Source organism: Pseudorca crassidens, chromosome 4 (assembly GCF_039906515.1).
Source record: "Pseudorca crassidens isolate mPseCra1 chromosome 4, mPseCra1.hap1, whole genome shotgun sequence".
Lineage (NCBI taxonomy): Eukaryota > Metazoa > Chordata > Mammalia > Artiodactyla > Delphinidae > Pseudorca > Pseudorca crassidens.
Window position 1 is genome coordinate 14,279,219 of NC_090299.1, and position 26,894 is coordinate 14,306,112.

At 36.6% G+C, this 26,894-nt stretch overlaps 1 protein-coding gene across 1 annotated transcript; it reads right to left on the reverse strand.

Moving 5' to 3' along the window:
• Positions 1 to 565: 565 nt before the first annotated feature.
• SLC25A31 (solute carrier family 25 member 31) lies at positions 566 to 26,374 on the reverse strand. The gene is made up of 6 exons (XM_067734661.1): positions 26,131 to 26,374; positions 17,488 to 17,615; positions 8,383 to 8,500; positions 6,121 to 6,275; positions 4,320 to 4,445; positions 566 to 877 (listed from the first exon to the last, which is right to left on the reverse strand). The coding sequence occupies exons 1-6, from the start codon at positions 26,372 to 26,374 to the stop codon at positions 677 to 679; spliced, it is 972 nt and encodes a 323-aa protein (XP_067590762.1). The 3' UTR covers positions 566 to 676.
• Between the last annotated feature and the right edge of the window lie 520 nt (positions 26,375 to 26,894).

Consider the following 26,894-nt stretch of genomic DNA (forward strand, 5'->3'; position numbering starts at 1 on the left):
TGTTGTAGGATAAAGCTTACTTATGCCCACAGATATCACGATGACATCTCCTAATAAGCTCTGAAGAAATATTTGTCATATCATATGATTTTAAAAGATGGGGAGACAGTTACATTAAAAGAATATCATTTTAAAAGAAGATACTTTCATTTCTTAGATTTTAGCATTATAAAATTTACTTTTTTAATCACAAAAGAAAAAGATTTTAAACTAATAAAAACATGTACCACTTAAGTAAAATTCTTCATTAAAGTGAGTTTGAGTCTAAGTAGGAAAGAAACCACATTTATTTGATCTTTTAGTATTTAAATCCTTGAAAAAAGCCTATGCTTTGGGCTTCCCTGGTGGCGCAGTGGTTGAGAGTCCGCCTGCCGATGCAGGGGACACAGGTTCGTGCCTCGGTCTGGGAAGATCCCAGATGCTGCAGAGCGGCTGGGCCCGTGAGCCATGGCCGCTAAGCCTGCATGTCTGGAGCCTGTGCTCCACAATGGGAGAGGCCACAACAGTGAGAGGCCCGTGTACCGCAAAAAAAAAAAAAAAAAAAAAAAGCCTATGCTTCACTGCAGAATTAGCACTTTAAGAAAATACTGACAGTAATAACACACTATCAAAATGTATACAAATGGCAGCTACGTAATTTGTATGTTTAATAAGTTAACTATATCCATTTTTCAATTTAATCTCCCGATGAACTACCTCCAATATCAATATTAAGGAGGTCTTTAATTTTATCATATAATACCAACACCAAAGCACCCCCTGTACCACGAAGGATATTGGAGAAGGCACCACGAAAAAATGCGCCAATTCCCTCATGTTGGTATATCTTCACAAAGCAGTCTAAAGTTCCTTTATATTGCCGTTCAGCCTCACCACTCTATACAAAGAAAGACAAAGAGTTTGCCATTATCTTAACATCTTTTATCATAAGACAGATTTAATTTAGCAACAGGGATAGATTAAAATTAACACTGTGTTGAGTAAGTATGTTGAGTTAATGGTCATATGTTGAGTATTGTTCCCACTGACTGCAAAATACTCACGCTTTTCAGGCACACTTGAAAAATGGCCACATATTACACTTAACAAATTTTAAAAGATTGGCATCACATACCATGATTTATCCTCTCACCACATTGCAATTAAGAGAGAAATCAAGAACAAAAAAGATAACCAGAAAAATATCACGTTTGGGTATTAAGAAAAACACATCTTAGAAAATATTTAAAACCTAACTAACAACCACAAAACTCCTCAACTAAATTTGTAAGACGCAGCTTGAGTGGTAACTTTAACCACCAGAAATAAAGGAAATAATAAATGCAAGAGAAAGCATAAAAAGTCAAAAGTTAGTTATCTGAAATACTTTGACAAATTTCTAGAAACACTGTTTCAGGAAAAACAAGAAAAGGCGCCCAAATTATTAAAAGTGGCAAAGGTAACATCATTGCAGATGACCCAGAGATTAAGAAAGAGCAAGATGATATTATGAACAACTTTATGACAATTATTTTGAAAACACAGAGGAAATAAATTCCTAAAAAGTATAATTTACCAACAGAATATCAAAAAACTTTAGAATATACTAAATTTGTTAAAGAAATTCAATCAGTTGTTATAAATCTTCTCATAAATTAGAAAACCACGTGTCCAGATGGCTTTATATGTGAGTTCTACTAAAAATTCAATGGAAATTTAATTCCAATCTCACAGAAATTATTCCAAAGAAGAGAAAAAGTGGGGAGACTCCCTAACATATTTTATGAGGCTTGCATAGATAGGCCTGATACCAAAATTAGACTAGGATAACGCAAGAAGGAAAAACATGACAAGCTTATGTCACAGAAACCATGGATACAAAAATCCTGAACAAAACCCAGCAAATCAAACCCAGCAAGGGGTATAAAATACAATACATCATGACCAAGCTGGATTGACCCCAGGCATATAAGAAAAATATGATCATCTCGATATAGAAAAAAACATGACCACCATTCATGATTAAGAATTACTGGAATCCATGGGCTTCCCTGGTGGGGCGCAGTGGTTGAGAGTACGCCTGCTGATGCAGGGGACACGGGTTTGTGCCCCGATCTGGGAAGATCCCACATGCCGTGGAGCGGCTGGGCCCGTGAGCCATGGCCACTGAGCCTGCGCGTCCGGAGCCTGTGCTCCACAGCAGGAGAGGCCACAGCAGTGAGAGGCCTGCGTACCACACACACACACACACAAAAATTACTGGAATCCAAAACAGAAAGGACCAGTCATAATATAATAAAGGATAACTACGAAAACCCCACAGCGAACATTAAACTTTGTAATCTGTAACATTGAAGGCATTCCTGGTAAGACTAGGACCAAAACAAGGTTGCCAGTTATTACTTCTTTAATGTAACACTGAATCAGAGGTCTCAACCAGTGCAGAAAGGCAAGAAAAGGAATAAAAGGCATAAGAACTGATAAGGAAGGGAAAAAAGCCTGCTATTATTTGCAGATTATATCACTCTGTGTGTAAAAACAAAAAAAAAACTTCAAAGGGTGTACATATAGATTAGTGTTTGTAATATGGCTTAATAAAGTTGTGGGATATAAAATCAAAATGCAAAAATTAAGGAATACTGTTATGAATTGTGTCCCCACAAAATTCATATATTGAAGAGCTAACCCCAGAACCTCAGACTGTGACTAAATTTGGAGACCGGGTCTTTATAAAAATAATTATGGTTAAATGAGCTCATTAGAGCGGGCCCTAATCCATTATGATAAGCCTTATAAGAAAAGAAACAGAAAAAGGACCATGAGAAGACGTAGAGAGAAGAAGGCCATCTACAAGCCAAGGAGAGAGGCCCTCAGAAGACACCAACCCTGCTGGACACCTTGACTGACTTTTAACCTCCCAAAGTGTTACAAAATAAATTTCTGTTGTTTAAGCCACCCAGTCTTTGGTACTATGTTATGGCAGTGGTACGGTTTTATACATATAGCAATGCACACATATATATAAAAATCCACACCCACAATTTTTTTTCTGAATTATTTTGACAGTAAGTTACAGGTATCATTGCCCCTTATTTTTAAACATTTCAGTGTGCATTTTCTAAGAATATTTTCTTACATACCCGAAGTACAGTTATCAAAATCAGACAATTTAACATTGATACAGTACCATTTACTTAATCCACAGTCTATTCGCAAATTAATTTTCAAAAGTGTTTCAGTTTAGTAAACTAGAGCTAGACATAGATCAAGAGGAAACACAGATATAAAAGGAACAACTTTAAGGATAGTCCATAGATGAAGCAATAGGTTAGATATGCTTTACCCTTTCAGGTGGCCCACTGGGTTCTTCCAGGACCATTTTGTAGAGGATAATGAGGATAACTACACCTCACAGCATTGTTCTGAGAATTAAATGAGTTAAAATGCTTAGAACAGTTCTGACACATAATAAACACAGCTTTCTGGCCTCATTATTTTCACTTGCCCTCATGAAACCTATCATATGGGTATACTGAAATTCTTCTCAAGCCATACCTCTAGGTATGTTTTTTACCCCTATGCTGAGAATGTATTCTTCACTGTCTGGAGAAAAAGCCTATTTACTGAGATTTAGCTCTCTAAGAGGCCATATCTGATTACTTTAAGCACTTGGGTACCCCTCCCCTATTGCATTCCTGGAACCTATGCACATTTCTACTTAAACCATTAACAGTATGCCTTCAATACTATGCTATGAATTTGGGTGCAGGTTCTGCCTTATTTTATTTGTGTCACCAGAGTTTGGTGAATAGGCACTCAATTATTTGTTGAATGAATGAATGTAACAAGTAACAGCAATGGAGATTGACTTTATCAAAATTTTGGTTTGGGTATTTACATTTAGAACATACATCATTATAAACAAGTCTTCATCCTTGGAGTTAAAATTTATTTACTTTTATTAAAATATACTACAACAAATGATTACATATATCAGTGGCCTATGACTGGGCTTATTCTACTTAATCTAATAATATTCAGTTAAGATAGACACATGCTCATCTAATCCTTGCCATGCCCCTCCACTCTCCAAACAACAATACATGCTATAGGAGTAAAAGACATTTCTGTTCTGATAGGAGACATGGAAGAAACTTTGCTGGATGATGGCTGCTTTGGGATAGGAAAGAATACAAGACAGAACACATTATGTATTTATTTTAGTAAGTAAAACAAATGGCCTATGCCTTTCAGCCAAAATGTCTCTAAAATTTTAATAAATTACATGTGAATATCAAATACTGGAAAACTCAATTAAGCTTACAAATAATATAAAATACCTGCATCATCATACGTCTTCTAACTGTGTCAAAGGGATAGGAGAGTATTCCAGAGCATGTAGTCACAACTTGAGCAATGAAAAAGGAGACAAGAAAAGGAGTTTCCTTTGGTTTTGGTAATAAGCCCTAGAAAAGAAAAATTATCAAGTAACCATCGAAATTTCCAAAATATCTTAAATCATTAAGTCAAAGGATAATTCTTATAAATATATGAAAGAGGGCTCAGTTATACTTAAAATGCAGTAAAAAAAAAACAGTTGGATTTAATGTGGTAAGATTAAAATAATAGCGGGAGATCAATAAGAAATGAGAATCCCACACATGGCTATATTTTAAAAGCGTATTTGAAAAAGAATAGCATATCTGCTATTACAGGAGAAATGTTATTAATAGCACTGAAAACTAGAGATGGCAGCCAGTGACCAAAAAAGTTCCTTCCTGGTTCTTCCTCATAGAGTTGGAAAAGATGAAAGAATGCCTGTTATTATTAACAGATGATGTTTGATAAGCAGCTTTAAAGCTCTAAGCTAGTGAAGAAACATTCCTAAATTTTACAACTACTACAGGTGATAAGAGGAAAGCAGAGGGCGATTAAACATAAATTTTTCTGTGATTAAATAAACATATATAAGATCCTGTAATTTCAATTAATCTATTTCTCTGTCTAAAAAAATACACTACAAACTAAAAGTATTATGTCCAGACCACAATAAAAATAACATTCAACTACTGATACATTTATACTAATGAGGGAGGGCCGAGATAATATATAAAACTATTATAAAATTTCCCTCAAGTTTTAATCTTATTTAGTAAATAATACTGGGATTAATTTCATTGCTTCTTTTTAGAAGCATTATGATGTAGTGATTAAGAGCATGGGACCTGTGCTTGCCACATAAATAAATGACTTAGCCATTCCTAGGTTATTTATCTTTAAAATGGGATATATTAAAAGCTATCCTAGAACACTGTGAGGATATAAAGTCCTTAATAAGGTTCTCAAAACTACGCAATAGCTCAAAAAATGGTAGCCATTATTACAATCTTTCTCTTTCCTACCTTATGAAGCGCTATTTACCTCTGAACTGACAAGGCAAATTGCAGAACAACCTGGAAAATACAATACAAAATCTAACAGTACCCAATAGATCACTGAGCTATAGTAGCATTTATCATATTTAACTAATTAATTATGCCTTGCCTGCTTTCCATGGATGATAGTAAACTGATAATATGCATGTAAAAAAGTGATAATAAGGGCTTCCCTGGTGGCGCAGTTGTTGAGAGTCTGCCTGCCGATGAGAGGGATGCGGGTTTGTGCCACGGAGCGGCTGGGCCCGTGAGCCATGGCTGCTGAGCCTGCGCGTCCAGAGCCTGTGCTCCGCAACGGGAGAGGCCACAACAGTGAGAGGCCCGCGTACCGCAAAAAAAAAACGGATAATAAAATGAATGTAAAATCAGAAAAACTCTGTTAGAAGATGCCTTCCTATATACCAAAGATCTAATTATGATATAACCTAATCAGCATGTTTTCTATTTGAGTCTTTCGGTGCAAACAGCACAAAAACCTAACGTTTATATTTATGCTTTATATCCAAAGTCAGATCCATAATACAGTTGTAATTTAATTAGGTTATGGCAAAGTCATGATTAAACAGAATGCTATAATATCTCTTATGTCATCATTTATTTTGATTTCTATAATTAAAAGTAAACATACCTGCTGAACATATTACTAATTAGAATAAAAAGAAACAAACAATTTATTTAATATATACTAGTTAAAGTACCAAATTACCTTAACTGTGTCGTAAGTTCCAAAATAAGAGGCTCGGTACACAATGATGCCCTGAACTGAAACACCAAACCCTCGGTATAAACCAACAATTCCATCTGATTTTGCTATTTTCATAATACAGTCACCTAAACCCTTGAATTGTCTCTCTTCAGGACCTAAAATAAAGCCATTTAAAATTTATTAGCAACATTATATCAGATAAACACTTTAATCGAAGTAAATTAAACATTTTACAGATTTAAATTATCTGGAACTAACATTTAGAAATCTTTATAACAAAAAAAAAGGCACAAGTCAAAACCTTTCCATTCATTTAAAGATAATTAAGATGTCAAGTAGTATCTTAAGATATTTTAACTGAAAATATTAATCTCTTATAAAAGCAATCTAATTCAAGCAATCTGACTGGCTTAAAACATTTCAATAAAATTATGAGAAGTTACTAGTCAGCATTCAGAAAATACTTAGGCATGCAACACTCTACAACTTGCCTCAGCTGAAAAGCAAAAGGACGGATGAAGCAAAAAGACAAAGCTAAAAACTAGTAACTTTAAGGATCACTGGCATTTTAGATGAGGTGTCATATTTTTCTAGTGTTTGCTGGTTTTGTTTTTATTTTCCCTTGACCTAGAACTCCTTGATATTTTACAAATATTATATATAGAATACAATCTTTCAAAATAAACTAAGTTCTCCCAATTTTGAGAGGAAACAAAACTACAGAATTGAAATTAAACCAAGGCACGTGTGTTATTTTCAGTTTCTTAACAATAACAAAAAAATTTGGAATGCCAGTTAAACATCATAGATGAAACTCCTATTCCCATCTTTGTTCAAACTGCCACCCCATCTGAGGCATTTTCTCTAATCACTTATCTAAATTGATGTCACTCTCTTCTCCTAGATTTTTTTCATGGCACTTTTTTGCTGACAGTATATTTTAGCTATTTATTCTTTTTTTTTTTACTACTCGTGATCTCCACTAGACTGTAAGGTACATGAACCAGGAGCTCCATGTTTAATATGGTGTGTGTGTACGTGTGTGTCTATTACACATACACAACCTGTATATCAAGCAGGGCCTGGTTCACCTCACGCACTCAATAATACTCATTGAAAGAATCTCTGCTCCCTTAAGAAATTCTATTAAAATAATAATAAAGAAAAAACAGGTTTAAAGCCAAATAAGCAAAAAAGAGTACATGACAAGAATAAAATCCACAAATTTTAGCAAGATGGAAAGGAGGTGGAGGATGGTAACTCACTAAGTGGAGCAGAGAAAGTTGAAACCTAATTTCTTGCAAAGGGAGATATTGTTGAGAAGCGAGCCATTTGATTCCAATAACCACAGAAAGACTTAAAATTAGAGGAATTAGGTACTATTGTGGTGAGAACAAATTAGCATCCGGATGCTCAAAATCCACAACCTCACCCTGAGTAGCCAAGTGACTTACTCCTCTGTCATCCTCAGAACTGAACACAAGGCTCCAACTTGTGTTGCAGTCACATGGGGCCAACTGAGTGACCTCCACAATTACTGAAAATGACTCACACAAAGATACATCATTGTGAATGTCAGATCATCAGAGATATAAGGTAATTAAAAAGAAAAAAAGCCACATAAAAAGGATCAACAGTAAGAGAATGATTTCTTAAGAGCAGTATTAGAAACTAGAATCCAGATTAATGCTTTCAAAATTGTGAAAGAAAATAATTTTAAATCCAGAATTTTACATATGGCAAAATATTAAAAGGATGAAACATAGACATTTTCAGATATGCAAGATCTCAATTTATCTCCTATCCACCCTTCTCAGAAAGATATCAAAGAACATATCTACCAAAACAAGGGTGTAACAAAAACACAGAAAGATGTGATAAATAAGTAAGGACAGAGGAAAAGGGAATCTCTAGGATGAGAGTTATACACCTAATGTAGAGAGAAGCCACAGTCAAGACAGGAAAGTAAGTGCATGAAGGGATCTAGGGATCTCTCTAAACAAACAAACAAACAAACAAACTGGAAATAAGTTATAAGCAGTCTCTGTGCTTACTCTTCTTGTTACTACAGTATTGGCCTTCCCCTTCCCTCTTTTAAGAGAAAAGAAAAAAGTAGTACTCTTTAGGCTCTATAACTTTATCATTTGGTTGAGAATAAAATTTTTAGATGGAATACAACACTGTTGTTATAAGCATAACTGAAATAGATAATACAGTGTTCAAAAACACAAAGAAGAAAGAGTATTTCTAAAAATCCCATACCTTTTCCAATATCAACACCTAATCGGGTTCGGGCAAAATCTAGTGGATATACTACACATAAGGATGTTGCCCCAGCGGCTCCACCAGAAGCCAGGTTTGCCAAAAACCACCTCCAGAACTGAAACATATTAATTAAAACATGGTTATTAAACTATAGAATCTGATTTTTAAATACCTTTGTTTTTATAAGGTTAAAAAGCCAGATTTACAAACTGCTTTTATAAAGTGAACACCTATAATAACGCATATATTATCATGCAAAATACTTCCCTTCATGTCCATGCAGCCTTTATTTCTTACCAGGTGGTCTGGGAGATACAGCTTAGATGCTGACATACTAAAATTCCAAGATATTTTAATGTCCTCCAGCAAAAGTAGCCCAAGTTAGCAAAAGAGGCCACATAAGATATTCTGCTCTTTAGACTGTATAAAGTTTTTCGTTAATAATATATTTTAGTTATGACTAAAATGTTAGGCATCTGTGGAGGCTTTAGTGGTTCCCCTTCTTGGCGGCAGTGGAGAGGGACAGTAATACATCATAATGCCACAATTTCACTTTGTATTTTAGTAGAAATAAATGTAAGTAGCTCAAAAATATAATTGTGTTCAAATGCCAACATGTAAATTGGCAGAAATCAATTATAATGTGGTTGAGTGGCATGTAAGACCTTATTGATCTACTAGTTCACGTTGGCTGTTGAAGTTCTTTTTTTTTTTTTTTTTTTGCAGTACGCGGGCCTCTCACTGTGTGACCTCTCCCGTTGCGGAGCACAGGCTCCGGACGCACAGGCTCAGCGGCCATGGCTCACGGGCCCAGCCGCTCCGCGGCATGTGGGATCTTCCGGGACCGGGGCACGAACCCGTGACCCCTGCATCGGCAGGCGGACTCTCAACCACTGCGCCACCAGGGAAGCCCATGAAGTTCTTTTTGATAAACCTTTGAAATGTGCCCTGTTTAAGTCCAATAAACTGCTTTTCAACATCTAGAGCTCACTGGAGAAGAAAGGAATATTTGAATTGGAACTGTCATAGAAAATCTAGGGTACAAGGCCACAGTAACCATTCTAGCTAGTCAAGCTCAGTTTCTTGCTTCTCTAGCTCTTATTTCTAACAATTTTAAGTCTCAGATGCTTTGGGACTCTCAATTTTCTCTTGGCCTGGAATGCCCTTATTTTAATATTTTCTTCCTATCTTTTTAAAACAAAAAGTTATCAAGTTATGCTCTAACTCAAATTCTATTTCTTCCACAAATTCTCTGATCCCCAACCCACCCCAAACTGTATGTAATCATACCCTCTCCCCATAAATACTTCATCTCTCAGAGAATTAAAGGTGAATCATGTGATCAATATGTAAAATGTGTCAACATGTTCCAGATTCTCATTTTTTTAAAATAGTATTTACAATAACGTCCTACTTTCAATTTATAATTATTTGTGTACCTGTCTTGTCTTCTACGGACTATAAATTTCTTCAGGCCAGAATTTTTATTTTTACTTGTTGAGATATATTTACACACCATACAGCTCACCCATGTCAAGAATTCAGTTCAATGGACTGTTGGCATATTCACAGAGCCGTGCAACCATTACCAGTTGCAGAACATTTTCTTCACCCCGAAAGGAACCCTGTACCCACCAGCAGTCACTTCCCATCTTCCCAATTCCCCTGAGCCCTACATAACCATTAAGCTACTTTCTGTCTCTACAGATTTGCCTATTCTGGACATTTCCTATACAAGAAATAACACAATATGCAGTCTTTTGTGACTGCCTTCTTTCATATAACATGTTTACAAGGTTCATCCGTGTTGTAGCATGTGTTAGCACTTCATTCCGTTTCACTGGCAAATAATATTTCACAACCACATTTTATTTATCCATTCATCAGTTCATGGACATTTAGGTTGCCTACATTTTTATGAGGCCTAGATTCTTAATTCATTTGCTTATTTCAGAAAGCAAGTCATGGGGCCTTGCCCAGAGTAAGAGTAATGCATTCAATAAATATTTGTTTAATGAAGAGTACTCAGACTCCCATCATGCCTTTTAAGTGAAACTCATAAGTTCTACTGTATAGGTAGCCACGGTTCCTAATCACACAGAGATTAGACCAGAAGGTTGAATCTCACCCCAGGGTAGCTAACCCATAGTCTAGAATAACCTGATAGAAAAAGTAGAACTGGGCCATAGTTTAAGTCTTAGGAATTTGACTCCAGAAGTTCTATGCCGGTTATCAGTAGGACAGAAATGGAAAAGATATTAAATAATTTTTTTTTAGGTTTCAGTCTACTTTGAGACGGCTGAAACCTATAGATACTCTTCCAATAAAAATCACATATATATAAACATATACTTTTAGTGTAAGTTATTCCTCAAGCATGCATGGATCTCTGGTAAAGAACCTCTCACCATCTGAAAGGTTAGAAGGAATCACTATGATAATAACACTGAACTTAAAAGAAACAAAGAAAATATAGGTAAGTAAAAAAGGGCAATAATGAGAAAACACAGAGCAAACACACACAAAAAGCAGATCATTAGAGACAGAGATAGACTAAGTGACCTGGGAGACAAAGATAAAGAATACAGTTTGATCCCTAGAGCTGTCTTTGGTTCAAATTCCAATGCCAGTGTATCATTGCAAGAAATACCCATTTTTCTTGAAGTAATTTAAGTCTCTGTTTCTTACAAGCAAATAAGCCAAACCAAATATGATATGCAGCACAAAGATTTATAAAGTACATCTTAAATTCTATTTAACCTTTTTCTTTCCTTCCTAGATAAAAGAAAACAGATCCATGACTTTCTGGGTGAATGATCATATAATTTATTATTCAAATGAGGACCCCTCTGATAGTGAAAGTGGGGCCTATGAAAAAGCAGGCAGGCACAACATGTATAAACATTATGGCCAAACTACTAATGGAAGGAAGGAAGGGAGGAAGGGGGAGGGTGGAAGGGAGGAAGGAGAGGGAGATAAGAAATAAGAATCTATGCTGAATGATAATCCTGCAAGTGTTTGTGTAACAAGTCTGTCCCTCCACAATTAAGCTTGAAAATAAAACAGACCCAGGAGAGGTTGTATATCAGCATAAATGACTTTTTAATTATAAGTTAGTAATTTCAGATATTACTACACTATAAAAGGAGAGGGCATGAAAAAGAATCAGGCAAGGAGAGGAGAACAAAAGAGTCTAGGGGGTTTGGAGGTAAATAATCCTGTTTATTTGCCACTGCTGACAAATAGATGATAAACAGACTTGATGCCTCCAAGAACAAATACCCTGAGACCAAAGTTCTTTCTAACAGTTTGTCTGGGCATGGAAGAGTGCTGGAAGTTCTAGTCTTCTCTACTGAGGGTTGTGCTGGTAGCTGCTAAGGAGTGGCAGAGGCATATTTTATGCCCAGTTCAGCTAATACTCATCTAGTCTAGTCACCTCAGCTGCGAGAGGAATAGAGTGCAGTAGAAAGAACTAAATTTGGGAATTAGAAAGACATGAACACATGACTAGGGTAAGTGCTTTAAGCTCTGTCTTGCTTTCCTTATCTGTACATTTGGGATAAAAATAAGGATGAGGTAAAAATTCAGTGAAACAGTATATAGTAGGCACACATCTCCCTACCATGGTTATTTTTTTTAAACTTTTTACTTTGAGATAATTGCAGATTCACATGCATCCTAATACATATGGAGTTTATGAACTTTTCAACCAATTTCCCCCAATGGTAATATCTAGCATAACTATAGCAGAGGAAATTAACACTGATAAAAATCTACCTTATTCATATTTCACCAGTTACACACACTTATTTGTGTGTATATTTAGTTCTATGCCATTTTATCACGTGCGCAGATTCATGTAACCACCAATCACCATGGTGAACAGTTCCATGATAAAGACCCCTCATTGCTACCCTTTTATGGCCACCTCCCTCTCTCCTAGCAACCACTATTATAATTTCCATCTCTATAATCTTCTCACCTTAATAATGCTATATACATGAAATCAGAAAGCAAATATAATTTTTGAGATTGGCTTCTTTTCACTTAGCATTCAAAGTTGCTGTAGGTATCAAAAGTCTGTTCTTTTTTAAAACTGGTAAAATATACATAAAATTTACTGTTTTAACCATGTTTCAGTATATAATTCAGCAGCACTAAGTACAATACTGTATAAGCATCATTACTATCTATTTCCAGAACTTTTCATCATGCTAAATATAAACTGTGTACCTATTAAATAATCTCCCTCCCCCCCCAGCTCCTGGTAACCTCTATTCTACTTTCTGTCTCCATGAATTTGCCTTTTCTAGGTCCCTAAGGGGATTATACAGTATTTGTTTTATCAAAGGGTTGTTCCTCTGTATTGCTGAGTATTTGTTTTATCAAAGGGTTGTTCCTCTTTATTGCTGAGTAATCTTCCATGGTGTGATGTACCATAGTTTGTTTAAGCATTCACCTGTTGAAGGAAATCTGGGTTATTCCCAAATTTTTGTCTATAATGAAACAATCTTCTATGAACACTGTATACATTGCTTTTTTTGTGAACAGAAGTTTTTATTCTCTGGGATAAATGCCCTAGAGTTGGACTGTATGATAAGCATATGTTCAGTTTGTAAGAAGCTGTCATACTCTTTTCTAGAGTGGCAATATCATTTTACATTCCCACCAGCAATGTAAGAATGATTCAGCTCCTCTGCGTCCGTGCCAACATCTGGTGTTATCACCATTTTAGCCATTCTGGTAAGTGTGCAGAGATACCTCACTGTGGTAGATCAACCACTTTTAAAGCACATACACTGTACTTGTTTTTTCTACCTTCTCTGCTTCTTTTAAGACCAGGTAAGAAACCAAAAATATTGACTTTTCTTTTTCAGTTCTTTTTTTTTCTTCCCCACTTTTCTTGGTAGGGGGATGGGAGCAGAGATAGGATACAATTTTGATGTCCAAGGGGAGAAATAAAATGGTCATTAGTATCCAGATTTAGTAAATAATATATATTTAAACATTACACTATTACTTGTGACTGAATACCTTTACATTCTAAATAAGATAGCATGCTCTTTATAGGTATACTAAAAATGTTTTTACCTCAGGCTCTACTAATTTGAAATTTATTACAGAATTTTAGCACGGATCAAAGTTAACTTCAAAAATTTTAGAGCTATGTTATTTACACTGTTAGAGATAGATGTTAGTAACATAAATTTTCTGGTTAATTCTGGAGTTAATTGCTCCATTTGGCTTAGTCTTATAGGAATTATCTTTTGGGGGAGATGGGGTGGAAAATGTTCAATAAAGAGTTAACTCAGCTGGCCTGTGTTGCCCAAACCCTATACACACTGAAAAGATCTTCAGGACCACCCTTGCTCAAACTCAAAGGTTCCTTTGAGATAACCGTCTGAGCCCTTGGAATATCCTACCTAATTAGAGTGTCTTTATATACCTGAAGCTTTGGGTAACACCAGATAGTTTATACTAACCTTGATTTATGGTGAACACCCCTTTGTATGCTTTGGGCTAAACTATATCAGTTTGACCTCTTGAGTGGGTGGGGGCAGCGGCTGGAGACTGAGTAGCTAAGGTCAGTCACATTACACATGCCTATGAAACTGACTCCCCAAAAAGCCTGGCCACCATGGCTCAAATGAGCAACCCTATTTGGCAGCACATTATATGTGCTGTCATACATTATTGCTGGGAGAATAAGTGCTGTCCAGGTGACTCTACAAGGAGAGGACAGCTAGAAGCTTGCACCTAGTTTCTCCTGGATTTTGTCCTATGTGCCTTTTCCCTTTGTTGATTTTAATCTATATCCTTTTGTTGTAATAAACCATTAGTATAACAGCTTTTCTGAGTTCTCTGAGGCCTAGTGAATCGCTGAACATGAAGATGGTCTTGAGGACCCTCTGACATAGGTTCTTAGTCAAGAGAAGTTCCAACTATTAGAGTTGTTACCTAAAGATGACAAACATTTTTCTGAGTGCCTACCATAAAAGCACAGCACTGGGACTTCCCTGGTGGTGCAGTGGTTAAGAATCTGCCTGCCAATGCAGGGGACACAGATTCGAGCCCTGGTCCGGGAAGATCCCACATGCCATGGAGCAACTAAGCCTGTGCACCACAACTACTAAGCCTGCGCTCTAGAGCCCGTGTGCCACAACTACTGAAGCCCACGCACCTAGAGCCCATGCTCTGCAACGAGAAGCCACCGCAATGAGAAGCCTGCGCACCGCAATGAAGAGTAGCCCCCACTCACCGCAACTAGAGAAAGCCCACATGCAGCAACAAAGACCTAACACATCCAAAAATAAATAAATAATATTTTTTAAAAAATACCAATTACTTAAAAAAAAAAGCACAGCACTACAGTAAGCACTTTATGTGTCTTTACATGTTTAGTCTCATCTAAGCCTTACTCATCTAAACCTCATGAGGTAGGTATTCTTATGTCCAATTTTCAGATGAGGAAACTAAAGATCAGAGAGGCGATATTCAAAAATTCACACAGCTAAATAAGCTGAGTGCCAGGACCTAAATCCAGATCTTCTGAATCTAAGCGTAAAGAATTTTCTTTGTTACCTTTATACCTCCAACTGCATAATAGCGCAAAGCACTCAATAAAGGAAATAAAGGGTCTAAAAGGAAATTAATGGAAATAGCAACAAAGAAATGTTCCATAAATAGTTGCTTTTAAAGAATCTGCTAGGACAGCTTGGTTGGTTGGCTGGGGGAAGAGAAAAAGACAAAGGATGAAGGGGTAGAGAGACTTTATAAGGGCAGGTGAGGGGAAGATCTTTACAGTAATGTAGGTGGTCTAGTGTATACGGAGGTAACAAAACAAATGGAGACCAGGACAAATGACACATAGTTCATACAAGTAGGAAATTTTGAAAATGAGATTTTATAACCAAGGGAGTGATTACCCTGAAAAGTAAAAGCACCTTTGTGATTAAAAAAAAGAGAATTCTCTAACTTTTTTGAAATTAATTTTTATTGGAATATAGTTGCTTTACAAGAGAATTCTCTAAGTTAAATTTATCATTTTCCTGTATTTGACTTGATCTTCCTACACACTTTAATCTCAGCCAAATAGAGCCTCAGTCATAAAGAAGAAACAATTTGCTTCTTTAGGAAATAAATTACTTCAGAATTAGGAAATACACATTTGTTGACTGCTTTTTTTGCTTATCAAAACCAGATTAAATGCTGAATTTTTCTAGTGCAGAATAGGGATTATAAAATGTAAATTATATTAAAATTAATATTTATTCAGAGAAATATTGTGTTGAGACAAAACATCTCTTAGTTATTAAAACTGTGTTAAGAGGTTTAGAGAAACTGGTAAAAGTTAATACAATTCTATGTTTTCCATATGTCATTTCTATAACTTAATACATATTATAGTATGCTAACAGTTACTATGTTTTTTCTCAGGTATTATTAATCTTTTTTTTAAGGTATTTATTTATTTATTATTTTTATTTATTTATTTTGGTGTGCTGGGTCTTCGTTGCGGTGCATGGGCTCTCTGTTGCGGCATGCGGGCTTCTCTAGTTGTGGTGCATGGGCTCTAGAGCACATGAGCTCAGTAGATGCAGCTTGTGGGCTTCTCTAGTTTTGGTGCATGGGCTCCAGAGTGCGTGGGCTCAGCAGCTGCAGTGCATGGTCTCTTTAGTTGTGGTGCGTGGGCTCCAGAGCAGGTAGGCTCAGTAGTTGTGGCGTACAGGCTTCTCTCTAGTTGTGTTGCACGGGCTCAGTTGCCCTGCAGCATGTGGGATCTTAGTTCTCCAACCAGGGATTGAACCCATGTCTCCCATATTGGAAGGCAGATTCTTAACCACTGCCACCACCAGGGAAGTCCCTAACAGTTACTATGTTTTAACTATTATTTTTTTCCACCATTTGAGCACCTCCTCTCCAAATAAAACCCCACAGGTAATGAATGGATAAAGAAGATGTGGTACATATATACAGTGGAATACTATTCAGTCATAAAAAAGAATGAAATAATGCCATTTGCAGAAAGATGGACTAGAGATCATCATTCTAAGTGAAGTAACTCAGAAAGAGAAAGACAAATACCATATGATATCACTTATATGTGGAATCTAAAATATGACAGAAATGGACCTATCTATGAAACAGAAACAGACTCACAAACATAGAGAACAGACTTGTGGTTGCCAAGGGGGATGGGGGTGGGGGAGGAAGGAGGGAGAGGCTGGGGTTAGCAGATGTAAGCTGTTTTATAGAAAACAGATAAACAACAAGGTCCTACTGTATAGCACAGGGAACCACATTCAATATCCTGGAATAACCATAATGGAAAAGTATATAAAAAAAGAATATATATATATATACATATATGTATAACTGAATTGCTTTGTCATACAGCAGAAATTAACCAACACTGTATTGATAAATCAACTATACTTCAACTGAAAAAAACTCTCAAGTAAGACAAATCCAACTACTTCTTAAAAAATTTTAGAGATATTAAAATATAATTACCTGTTTTTCCTAAAAATAAAACTACCATATGACCCAGCAATTCTACTCCTGGGTGTATATCCAAAAAAATACAAAAACACTAACTCGAAAAGATACATGCACCCCAATGTTCAAAGCAGCATTATTTACAATTGCCAAGGTATGGAAGCAATCTAAGTGTCCATCAACAGATGAATGGATAAACAAGATGTGGTATACATAAACAATGGAATACTATTGTGCTATAAAAAAGAATGAAATTTTGCCATTTGCAGTAACATGGATGGACTTTGAGGGCATTATGCTAAGTGAAATAAGTCAGAGAAAGACAAATACTGTATGATATCACTTATATGTGGAATCTATAAAATACAACAAACTAATGAATAAAACAAAAGAGAAGCAACTCACAGATATAGAGAACGAACTAGTGGTTACCAGTGGGGAGAGGGAAGGGGGAGGGGCAGACAGGGATGGCAGAAAAAAGGGGTTACTATGAGACAATATGAAATCATGTGTGTAAAACTTTTGAAAATTGCAAAGTATTATATAATTTAAAGAATCTTTCATTCAATTAAAAAATAACAAAATAAAATAAACAATAATTACCTGTTTTTCTTTATTAACTCCAGACATGAACAGTTGTTTGTATTTGTCTTTGAAAGCAAAGTTTAGAGCTTGTGTTGGAAAATACCGGATAACATTTGCCAAATTGCCACGCCAATAACTGAAGAAACCTACAAAAGAAAATATAATAAATATAAACTTATATTGTATTATTGTTAAATAATTTGCATAGTTTTAACAAACTTAGCTGTTCAAACTATCTAAAACATCTTTTCTCATGAGAAAAAAAATAAAGTTTATATGTGTCTCCAACTGAAGAAAAAAGGCAGTGTTAACTCCACATACCCCATTTCAATTTTGTTAATTTCCAATAGGAAGCCTTGAATGCCTAAAAACCTATGGAAAGCATTACCAGTTGAATATAGGGCTCTTTAGTAGTAGAAAAACAGAGCTTACTAGTATTTGTCAGAGAAGCTAGTAATCCTTAGCCTCATTTCCAAATCATAAAATACAATTCCTATGGTGACAAGGCTATTGGAACAAAACTGTTTTGTATCTACACTCCTGAGAATGAGAAAGGGATAAAAGAGTCTTATCTTTATATTTTAAAACCTAGCCAAAAAAGAATCAATTTACAATTCAAGGCAGTCTCCAGAGGCTAGATGGAGAGATAGTAGGAAACTTTCAAGGTCAATAATCTTCCCACTTCAAATCTCCATGGAATGACCAAACTTTATAATTCAGTCACTGTGTTACCCTGATAATTCAAAATTCAAAACTGCCTTTATAATCCATAGCTGCCCTGGAATACAACAGGCTAGCCCTTCAGGACCCATAGCTGTTTTTACAGATGGTTTGACTCTGCTACTCTGAATAGGATACCTCTAGTCCCAGCTGGGAGAATAGGATACCCAGAATCAGTCTTCTAAAGATAAAAATACAAATGAAGATAATCTCAGTTGACTAGGCCCGGTGCTCAGAAACTGAAAGTTAGATTAGATAAACACACAAAGGGAAAGATATTTATTTGTTAAATAACTATACTTTGTGGGAAAAAACACTGAATATTGGTGATCCCAAGCTAAATATAAAGCAGTTGCACAAAGGCAATTAAGTACATTAATAGCAAGAAATCTTCTCAGTCCTCACAGCTGATTCAGTTACAAGGCATTCAGTTGTAGGCATAAATGACTAGGGCATTTAACACATAATGGTAATAGCTACAACTTCTTGAGCAATTAATATGTGCCAGGCACTGGCAAACGCTTTATATATTTCATTTCATCACCACACTATGCTTATGACATACGTTCTCCTATAATACCCATTTTATGCATGCATAAATTGAAACTTTTATAAGTTTGGAAACTATAACCAGGATTTTGAATCAAGGCTTCTGTCTGTCTCCAAAGCTCTACTTCAGCTTTGGGTTTCTGGAGAAACAAATCTTAGAGAACTCCTAAAATTATTAAAGTATGGTAAATAAAGCTCTATTTTTTAAAAAATGGAAAATGATTACTGTAAAAATTTTTGAGGCAATATTAACAAAACAATAATACTAATTTCTAGGAACTGCTTTTTATTCATTTAATTCTCATAATCACCCATGATGTAGGTACTATTAGTCTCTCCATTTTAAATATGGAGAACTGAGTTAAAAAAACTTCTACGGCAGAGAGAAGTTAGTTAAGTAACTTGCCCAGTGTCACTTAGTCAGAAAACTGTAGACTTGGATTCAAACTCAAGCAATCTGGCTCAATAATTCAGTCCCTTAACTATAATACTTTTCCATAAATAATTTAATCATACAAATATTGTCTGTACTAAGAAAGGTTAACAATTTTTCTTTAATGGAAGCAAAATAAAAATCTTAAAACATGAGAAATATAAGCAAATTATAAAGGAATATTTCTTGCTAGTTATGGCCACATTGAATTACTGAGGGAAGTTGGTGAATCTAACTTTTGGAGGTATTTTTAGAGATTTTTAAGTTCTTCATAGTTAATAAAAAACATTTAATAACATAGTTAAGCATTTTTATTTTCTGAGGTCAGACCTGTGGAAGAGAAATGTTGAAAGTACAATGTGACGGTGTAAATGATACTGAAGAATAAGGTTTGATTTTCTAGACCATGTTTTATAGTAACACAACAACAGACTACTTGCAGAGGATCTTAAAAGGATAAAGAAGAACATACTGGCTGAAGAACTACAATCTGATCAAATGGGATTTAAGTTGAAATCATCATTTGTTTAAAAAAAAACAAAGTAATAAACTGAGTTTAAAAAAGTGTCATGGGGCTTCCCTGGCGGAGCAGTGGTTGAGAGTCCGCCTGCCGATGCAGGGGACACGGGTTTCTGCCCCGGTCCGGGAGGATCCCACATGCCACGGAGCGGCTAGGCCCGTGAGCCATGGCCGCTGAGCCTGCGCGTCCGGAGCCTGTGCTCCGCAACGGGAGAGGCCACAACAGTGAGAGGCCCGCGTACCGCAAAAAAAAAAAAAAAAAAAAAAGTCATGTATCAAAAATGTATTAGAATTCCCATTTTATACATGGCTCTTATTTATTAATAGTCATTCTGGAAATGGTTGATTCTGCTAGATGGTATTGAGATATTATAGGTTTCAGATTATGAGTTATTAGTTATAATTATGATTATAGTACTGAATTAATATTTATTTCACAAAAAGTATCATATAAATATAAGAATAGGATAAAGGTTTGTAACTTTGGCTAATGTACTGAATATAAATGGAAGATTCTGATGACAAAGACATCTGCAAATTAACGAGACCATGACAGAGTGACAGATTTATGACTAAAGGGGTTTGCTAGCATTGACAGAAGAACATATTCCTTTTAGCAAGATTGTATTTGCATGAAAAAACCTAGAGGATTCATCAAAACAACTGTCAATGTCTCAATGAAAAATCTAGAAATAAAAAAATCCTTAGAAGTATAACAGTGGCAGCTCTTAAAGAGTTATATATGAAAAAGTATCTCACACACATAAAATACTTTTGCATGTATTTCTCAGGATTCATGGATTCCCTGGAGCTACAGATATCAGGTTAAAAACCCCTGCTTTAAACTCTTTTTCCACAGATCATACTTAAAAAACTTATTCCCTTCTTTGCATCTCACTGCTGTACCATGCTTTTAGGAGCTCCAATGTCTTAGTAGGAGTGCAAAGAGGAGGAACCTCAAAGTGGAACTCTGAATGCATCTTCTATAGAAATATTATTTCTGGGGACCAGGTTTCAAGGTTTTATCCACATGTACTCTAAGTACACTGTGTACTATGTAGGTTCTTTAGATAGATTACAAAAATCTACTCTACATGTAATGCAAATTTATCCCAAATACATTCATTTACAAATGAACATAAGGAATACATGTTTCTAAATTCAGGAATGTATTCAAAATGATAAAAGAGTTAAAATTTATTGAGCACTAACTATGCAATAGATACGTGGCTGAGTATTTTACAGGCATTATCTTGTTTAACCGTCGCAACTACCATATGAGGTAGGTAATATTTTTACACCTTGTATAGAACTGAGAAAATTGAGGTTGAGAGAGGTTAAATAAAAATTGTTCAAGGGGCTTCCCTGGTGGCGCAGTGGTTGAGAGTCCGCCTGCCGATGCAGGGGACACGGGTTCGTGCCCCGGTCCGGGAAGATCCCACATGCCGCGGAGCAGCTGTGCCCGTGAGCTATGGCCGCTGAGCCTGCGCGTCCGGAGCCTGTGCTCCGCAAAGGGAGAGGCCACAACAGTGAGAGGCCCACGTAACGGAAAAAAAAAAAAAAAAAAAAAAAATTGTTCAAGGTTACAAGGTAAGGGAAAGGTTGGGACTTAACTCCAGAATTTTCTAGATCTATCTGACTCCAGACCTAGAGCTATTAAATCTCTATTGCCTCTAGGTAAAAATCCATTTTGGATAAAAACAGTACTTTGTGGTCAGAATAAAACAAGGGAAAAGCAAGTGTGATGCAAATGTAGCAGTATTTGACTCTCTAGTTACACAGAACAAAATGACAGTTTCCTAATATATAATCACAAAACTGATAGAGACAAACATAGGGGTTGTGGTATATTTCTCTGCTAATAGCAGAACATCTAAGTTTTTTTTTTTTTTACTTAATTGCTAAGTAAAAATAATCTCTTCAAAATTTAAGGGTGAGAAAAACCTACTCTGAACTTAATTCTGAGAAAATAATTAAGAATACAGAACTGATGGGAAAATGGGAAAAAGTTACTGGGCCATTTACTTGTCCACTTACTAGCCAAGAATGGAAATGCTAGGCATGTTTGGGTATACAGTTGACCCTTGAACAACGTAAGGGTTAGGGTGCTGATTATCCTTGCAGTCAAAAATCCAAGTAATAACTTGTAGTCAGCCCTCCCTATATGTGGTTCTTCCATAACCACGGTTCTGCAACCATGGATTCAACCAACCAGGGATCAAGTACTGTAGTATTTGCTACTGGAGAAAAAAAAAAATCCATGTGTAAGTGGACCCACACAGTTCAAATCCGTGTTGTTCAAGGGTCAACTGTATATTCTAGACTAGCAGGCTCCAACATGCTTTGACAGTCTGCCTATCAGTTAAAAAAATGTAATCATGACTCTCAAATATGTACATACTTAAAAAAGTAAATAATATACCTTTGCTACTATACTACCCTGTTATGTACATTTGTAAAACTATTCCAAAAGAGAAATGAAAGAATGAGTTAAAGATTCTTCATATACACAGCACTGTAAATCAACTATACTCCAATAAAAATTTTAAAAAAAAGATTCTTCATTTAAACATCTTTTATTTGGTACCAAGTGCATAGGAACAAAGTTCTTGGTCTTATGGAGCTTACATTTTGAGAAAGACAGACAATGAACAAATAAATATGTTCAAGAAAAAAATAGTATATGTAGTTGGAGAATGAGGAAGGGCTATTTAGATAGGATGGTCGGGAAAAACTTTTAGATATTAGGGCACAACTGAGCATTTGTTTTAATAGTTAAAAAATAGTATTTTCAGATATCTTGCTAATCATGATGTTTTCATACTATCATCTGCTATTATCTCAAGGCACCCTTAGGATGAGGTCCATTCTTAAAAATAGCGTATGTGAATCTATATTTCAAATAGTATTCTTGACAATTTCAAATATTCAAATAGTCTTCTTATCTCTATAAATCCATTTATCTGAGCCAACATAAACTATAATATGTTCATTATACAATAATTGAGTAAGGGTACCTGTTATCCCCTTTACCCTGTGTAACTCCTACTCTTTTTTTCAGGATACCTTAGCATCCTGTGATATATAACTGACATTTGGCCAACCATAGGTGCCAGTGCCAATTCATTTACTAAATATCAGTAAAGTTTATGTTCCCATTTTATTTAGATAACACATATACCTAACATTTTCTTTCCATACCCCAAAATATCATCTTCAAGATATAAAAACCTCCCTGCTTTAGCCTTCAGGAAAATATGTTTGGAAAAGTTCAGATTAAAGACAGCTGATGAATTCATGGCCAGGAATACCTAAAAGAGAAAAGAGTTCTGGTAGGCTCTTAAACATGAGATTTAGAGATAACATCTTTAAAAGCCTATGTTACAATATATTAAATAAAACAATTATAATAATTAAAATATATTTACCGATGCATAGCTTGCTCAGTGAAAAAAATCACAGCACAGACACCAAAATGTTAACTGTGGTGATGTTAGCAGTGCTTTTTAAAAACTTTTTGTTTCTCTATATTTTTCAATTTTCTATAGTAAACATGCGTTATTTGTGTAATACAGGTTTAAAAAGTACTAAATAAAAGTACACATACAAAGTTGGAAGGTCATAATACCAACTAAAGAATAGAATAAATTTTTAAAAAAGCATTAGTCAGGATAAATCCAGAAGCTTTCATAAGCCAAGGAAAGCTTATAAGAAGTATCAAAGACACCCAAGGAGGTGTTTAAAGCTATGTCCAGAGGAAGAATGAAGAGCTCTCTCCTTGAGGTGTAAAGAAAGAGATAAGGTAAGAAGATAGTGAGAGAGCATCTAGTTGTGCCTTCAGAATTCATTGTCTCTTATGCTTATTCCATATTGCCTAAAGAAAGGGAAAGTTATCAGTAAAACTTGAGCAAACAGGAAAAACAAGAGAAACTTCAGAACACTGAGAATGTAATGTATCTTGACTTTCACAAAAGAGACAGAAGGTAAATTCCAGAAAATAACAGCCTCAGAATATGATTGCCTAGTAAAGTTCCATAATGATTTAGCACAGTGATTCTCAGCGCTACCAGGTTCAAGTCTTCTATACATAATAAATATTTTACAATGTTTCCTTTACTATCTAGAAGTAGAATTCAAAGACAATGACCTCTTCACTAGTTCAAAAAAAATCAATATAATGCCCTTTCTGCTATATACAAAGAGAAAATAAGAGTTTATAATAAAATATATATATTACTTAGTAAATTGGTGAGGCGTGATCACATCATAGACATAACAGTCCAATGCTTGCCTCTATTTATAATGAATCAGTTGTGCTTAAGACACACGTTGACATTTGGAAAAAAGGGCTTAATAAATATATCTATACAATCATCATGAATTCAATAGTTAAAAATGCAGATGATATAAGTAGTGACTAAATATCACACACAGAATTGCTAACATGAGTTTTCACAATGATGAACAACTCTCAGTAAAATTCTGAATAAAACAAAATATAATCTTTCCTCTACTTACAAGATAGCTGCATTACTAGATCACTGTGTGATTCTGCCCCAGACAGTTTGTGTTTATAGGTAAATAGGAGTTCGTTTCTAGGCTTAGATAATCATAAACAGGTTTTACTGCTACGTGAATGTCCAGTGGGAGATCTGAGTCATGAGGTTGCAGGGCAAGTCTTTGTTGTGTAGGACTGGCCATGTACAGCAGCAGCAGGATGTTTAGCAGCCCTGGATTTTGCCTTTCATATCATTGCAATTAAGGATTACTCCCTTCTATCTTTGTGTTAAACAAAAAATTCCTCACAAGTTTCCAAAAATGCCCCTAGATGGCAATATTATCCCTGTTTTGAATTACTAATCTTTTAGCATAGCATATACCATGGTGTACTCATAACATGGCCTTGTATACACTAGAAAACATTTTCTTAAAATTCTGCTTAAAGGAAGCTGGAACCAGAATGCTATTCATAATAGTCTCAATTTACAAGAGCCATACGGAATAAATTTAGGTTTAAATACTACAAAAAACATTTAAAATATCAAACGATTTAGCACTGGTCAGCACAATCTATCCAGAATATTTAACTTTACCTGACTGTATATTTAAAGCAGATTAGCAAATAATAAAGAGGCTCCTACTTCTCCGAAGAGGAATGGGAAGCTTGCTCTGATAAAATGGGAGTGAGAAGATGTGAACCACTCACTTACCATTAAAGATCTAAACTCAGCTCCCAGATGGGCACTTTAAATCCACAGTTTAGATGATGCCTTAACAGTCTACCCTCAACCTGAAATACTCTGCTTGTGCGATCCTAGCTCCCTGACCAGGGACTGAACCCGTGCCCCCTGCAGTGGAAGTGAGGAGTCTTAACCAATGGACCACCAGGGAGTTCCCAGGAATCCTTTTTTATGGGAAGAAGAGTAACCTGCCCTAGACTTAGGAGTGAAAGAAAGGACTGCACTGGAGTTGAAGCCACTACACTTCTTGTTCAGAATACACAATAAATAGACCTCTTTCCTTTTTAGAGTTCATATAGAGGTTTCAATTGAATCCAACTATATCAGAAAATTTCTGATCAATTTATCCTCTTATCCACTTAGCTAACTTAAGGAGCCATTCAGTAAGAAGAGGGCATTGAATGATTAATAAAGCATTTTCATTATCTAGTCCTTGAAATCATTTCAATATTAATGGAAAAAAACTCCACAAAGAACCAAAATATCAAAACTTTAAGTAAAAACAGAGCCTGACGCAAAAAAATTAATACTGATCCCGCCTTTACTTAAAATTTTTATATCTTGCTCATCATGGGTTTTTCGCATTAATTTCGATTTTTAAAAATACTGCATTAAAATATTATTTGTTTCTACCACTGAGGTTTTTGGCGTCCCCCTAAAATTTGGGCATACGTGAGTGCCTCCTTGGTCTCAGCCCTGGTCTTTAGTAGTTCTTGAGAATAAACAGAACCTCTTTTCACTGAATACGTACTAGATACTGAGAGGCCCCAATGCTTCCATATTTGGAATACTTCTCTTAATATTTCAACAAATATTTAAGCAACTTAAAGCACCTATTAACATACAGCCAAGGGCCTGATGGCATCTACCCCAATACGGGGAGGTCAACCATTTTCCTCCTGAGCCAGACACAGGTGCATGGAGGTGCAGAGCCTCCTGCGAAGGAGAAATTTAGCGAAAGAGAAGGTGGTGGTCTCCCCTGTCCCAGGACTGGTCACGTGTAGGCCTTCTTGGCCCTGGGAAACCAGAGCCTCTTAGACCGGTTAAGAAATTGAATTATCGAAGTCAAAGAAAACAAACTCATCACCGACACACACGGCCGTGGCGACCGCAAGCGTCCCCGCCCGGGCCACCCACCCGCTTTTCTGGAAAGCTGAACCGGCGCGGGGAGAGGCTGGCGCGGCGGCCTCGCGTACACACCCTGTTCACGGGGAATCCGCACCAGGCAGTCCACGAGGCCTTTGTACTGGGCCTCGGGGCTGATCTGCTTGGACGACGCCTGCACCTGCAGCAGCAGCTTTACCCGCTCGACGGGCGCCACCGTCGTCTTGGACACGGCCGCCGCCACCCCGCCCGCCAGCAGGTCCTTCCCAAAGGACGCGGCGTCAAAGAGCTGCTTCTCCGCTTTCTTCTCCAGCTTCTTCTTCGGAGGTACACTCTGCATGGTGGGACGATGGACGTAAAATCGGGCAGCAGAAGCTCAAAACGAGAGCGGGGGAGACGGACGAAGGGAAGCCAAAAACCGCTTCAGCGTCGTCCCGGCTGGAAAACGGCGCTCAGCACGCCGGGAAACCAGCGCGCCGGGGGTGCGGAGCTGCGCAGGCGCCTCCAACCGCCTTCCGCCACCCGGCGCCGGCCACGTGACTCCCGACACGTGGCTACTCCGCGTGGTGCAAGTCTCTTAAAGTGTCTTGGCAAGTGTTGGTGCGGGGCTGTCCTTGCGGCAGGCAGGGCTAGGAGGCCAGTGGGTTCTGACCCAGGAAGGTGCGGGAACGGTCGCGGGAAAACCAGTTCTGTATAAGGAAATTTAGTAGCCCAAACCAGGACAGAGCAATAAACCAACTGTGTGGGATTAACCGAGTTTAGTTTTAGTTCCCAGGGTAACCCTTAGGCCAGGTACTGGGACGCTGCCTGTTAAGAACCCTGCGGCAGAGCAGGGGGTGAGCAGCGGGCTATCCAGCGAA

Bases quoted from the DNA above. Each gene is read 5' to 3' on its own strand.
- SLC25A31 (XM_067734661.1), bottom strand. From the start codon at position 26,374: ATGCAGAGTGTACCTCCGAAGAAGAAGCTGGAGAAGAAAGCGGAGAAG. The intron at 8,501-17,487 runs GTAATTATTGTT...AATATGTTTCAG, and splicing joins GAGTTAATAAAGAAAAACAG to TTCTGGAGGTGGTTTTTGGC. The intron at 878-4,319 runs GTATTTTATATT...TTCTTTGTATAG, and splicing joins GAAGACGTATGATGATGCAG to AGTGGTGAGGCTGAACGGCA.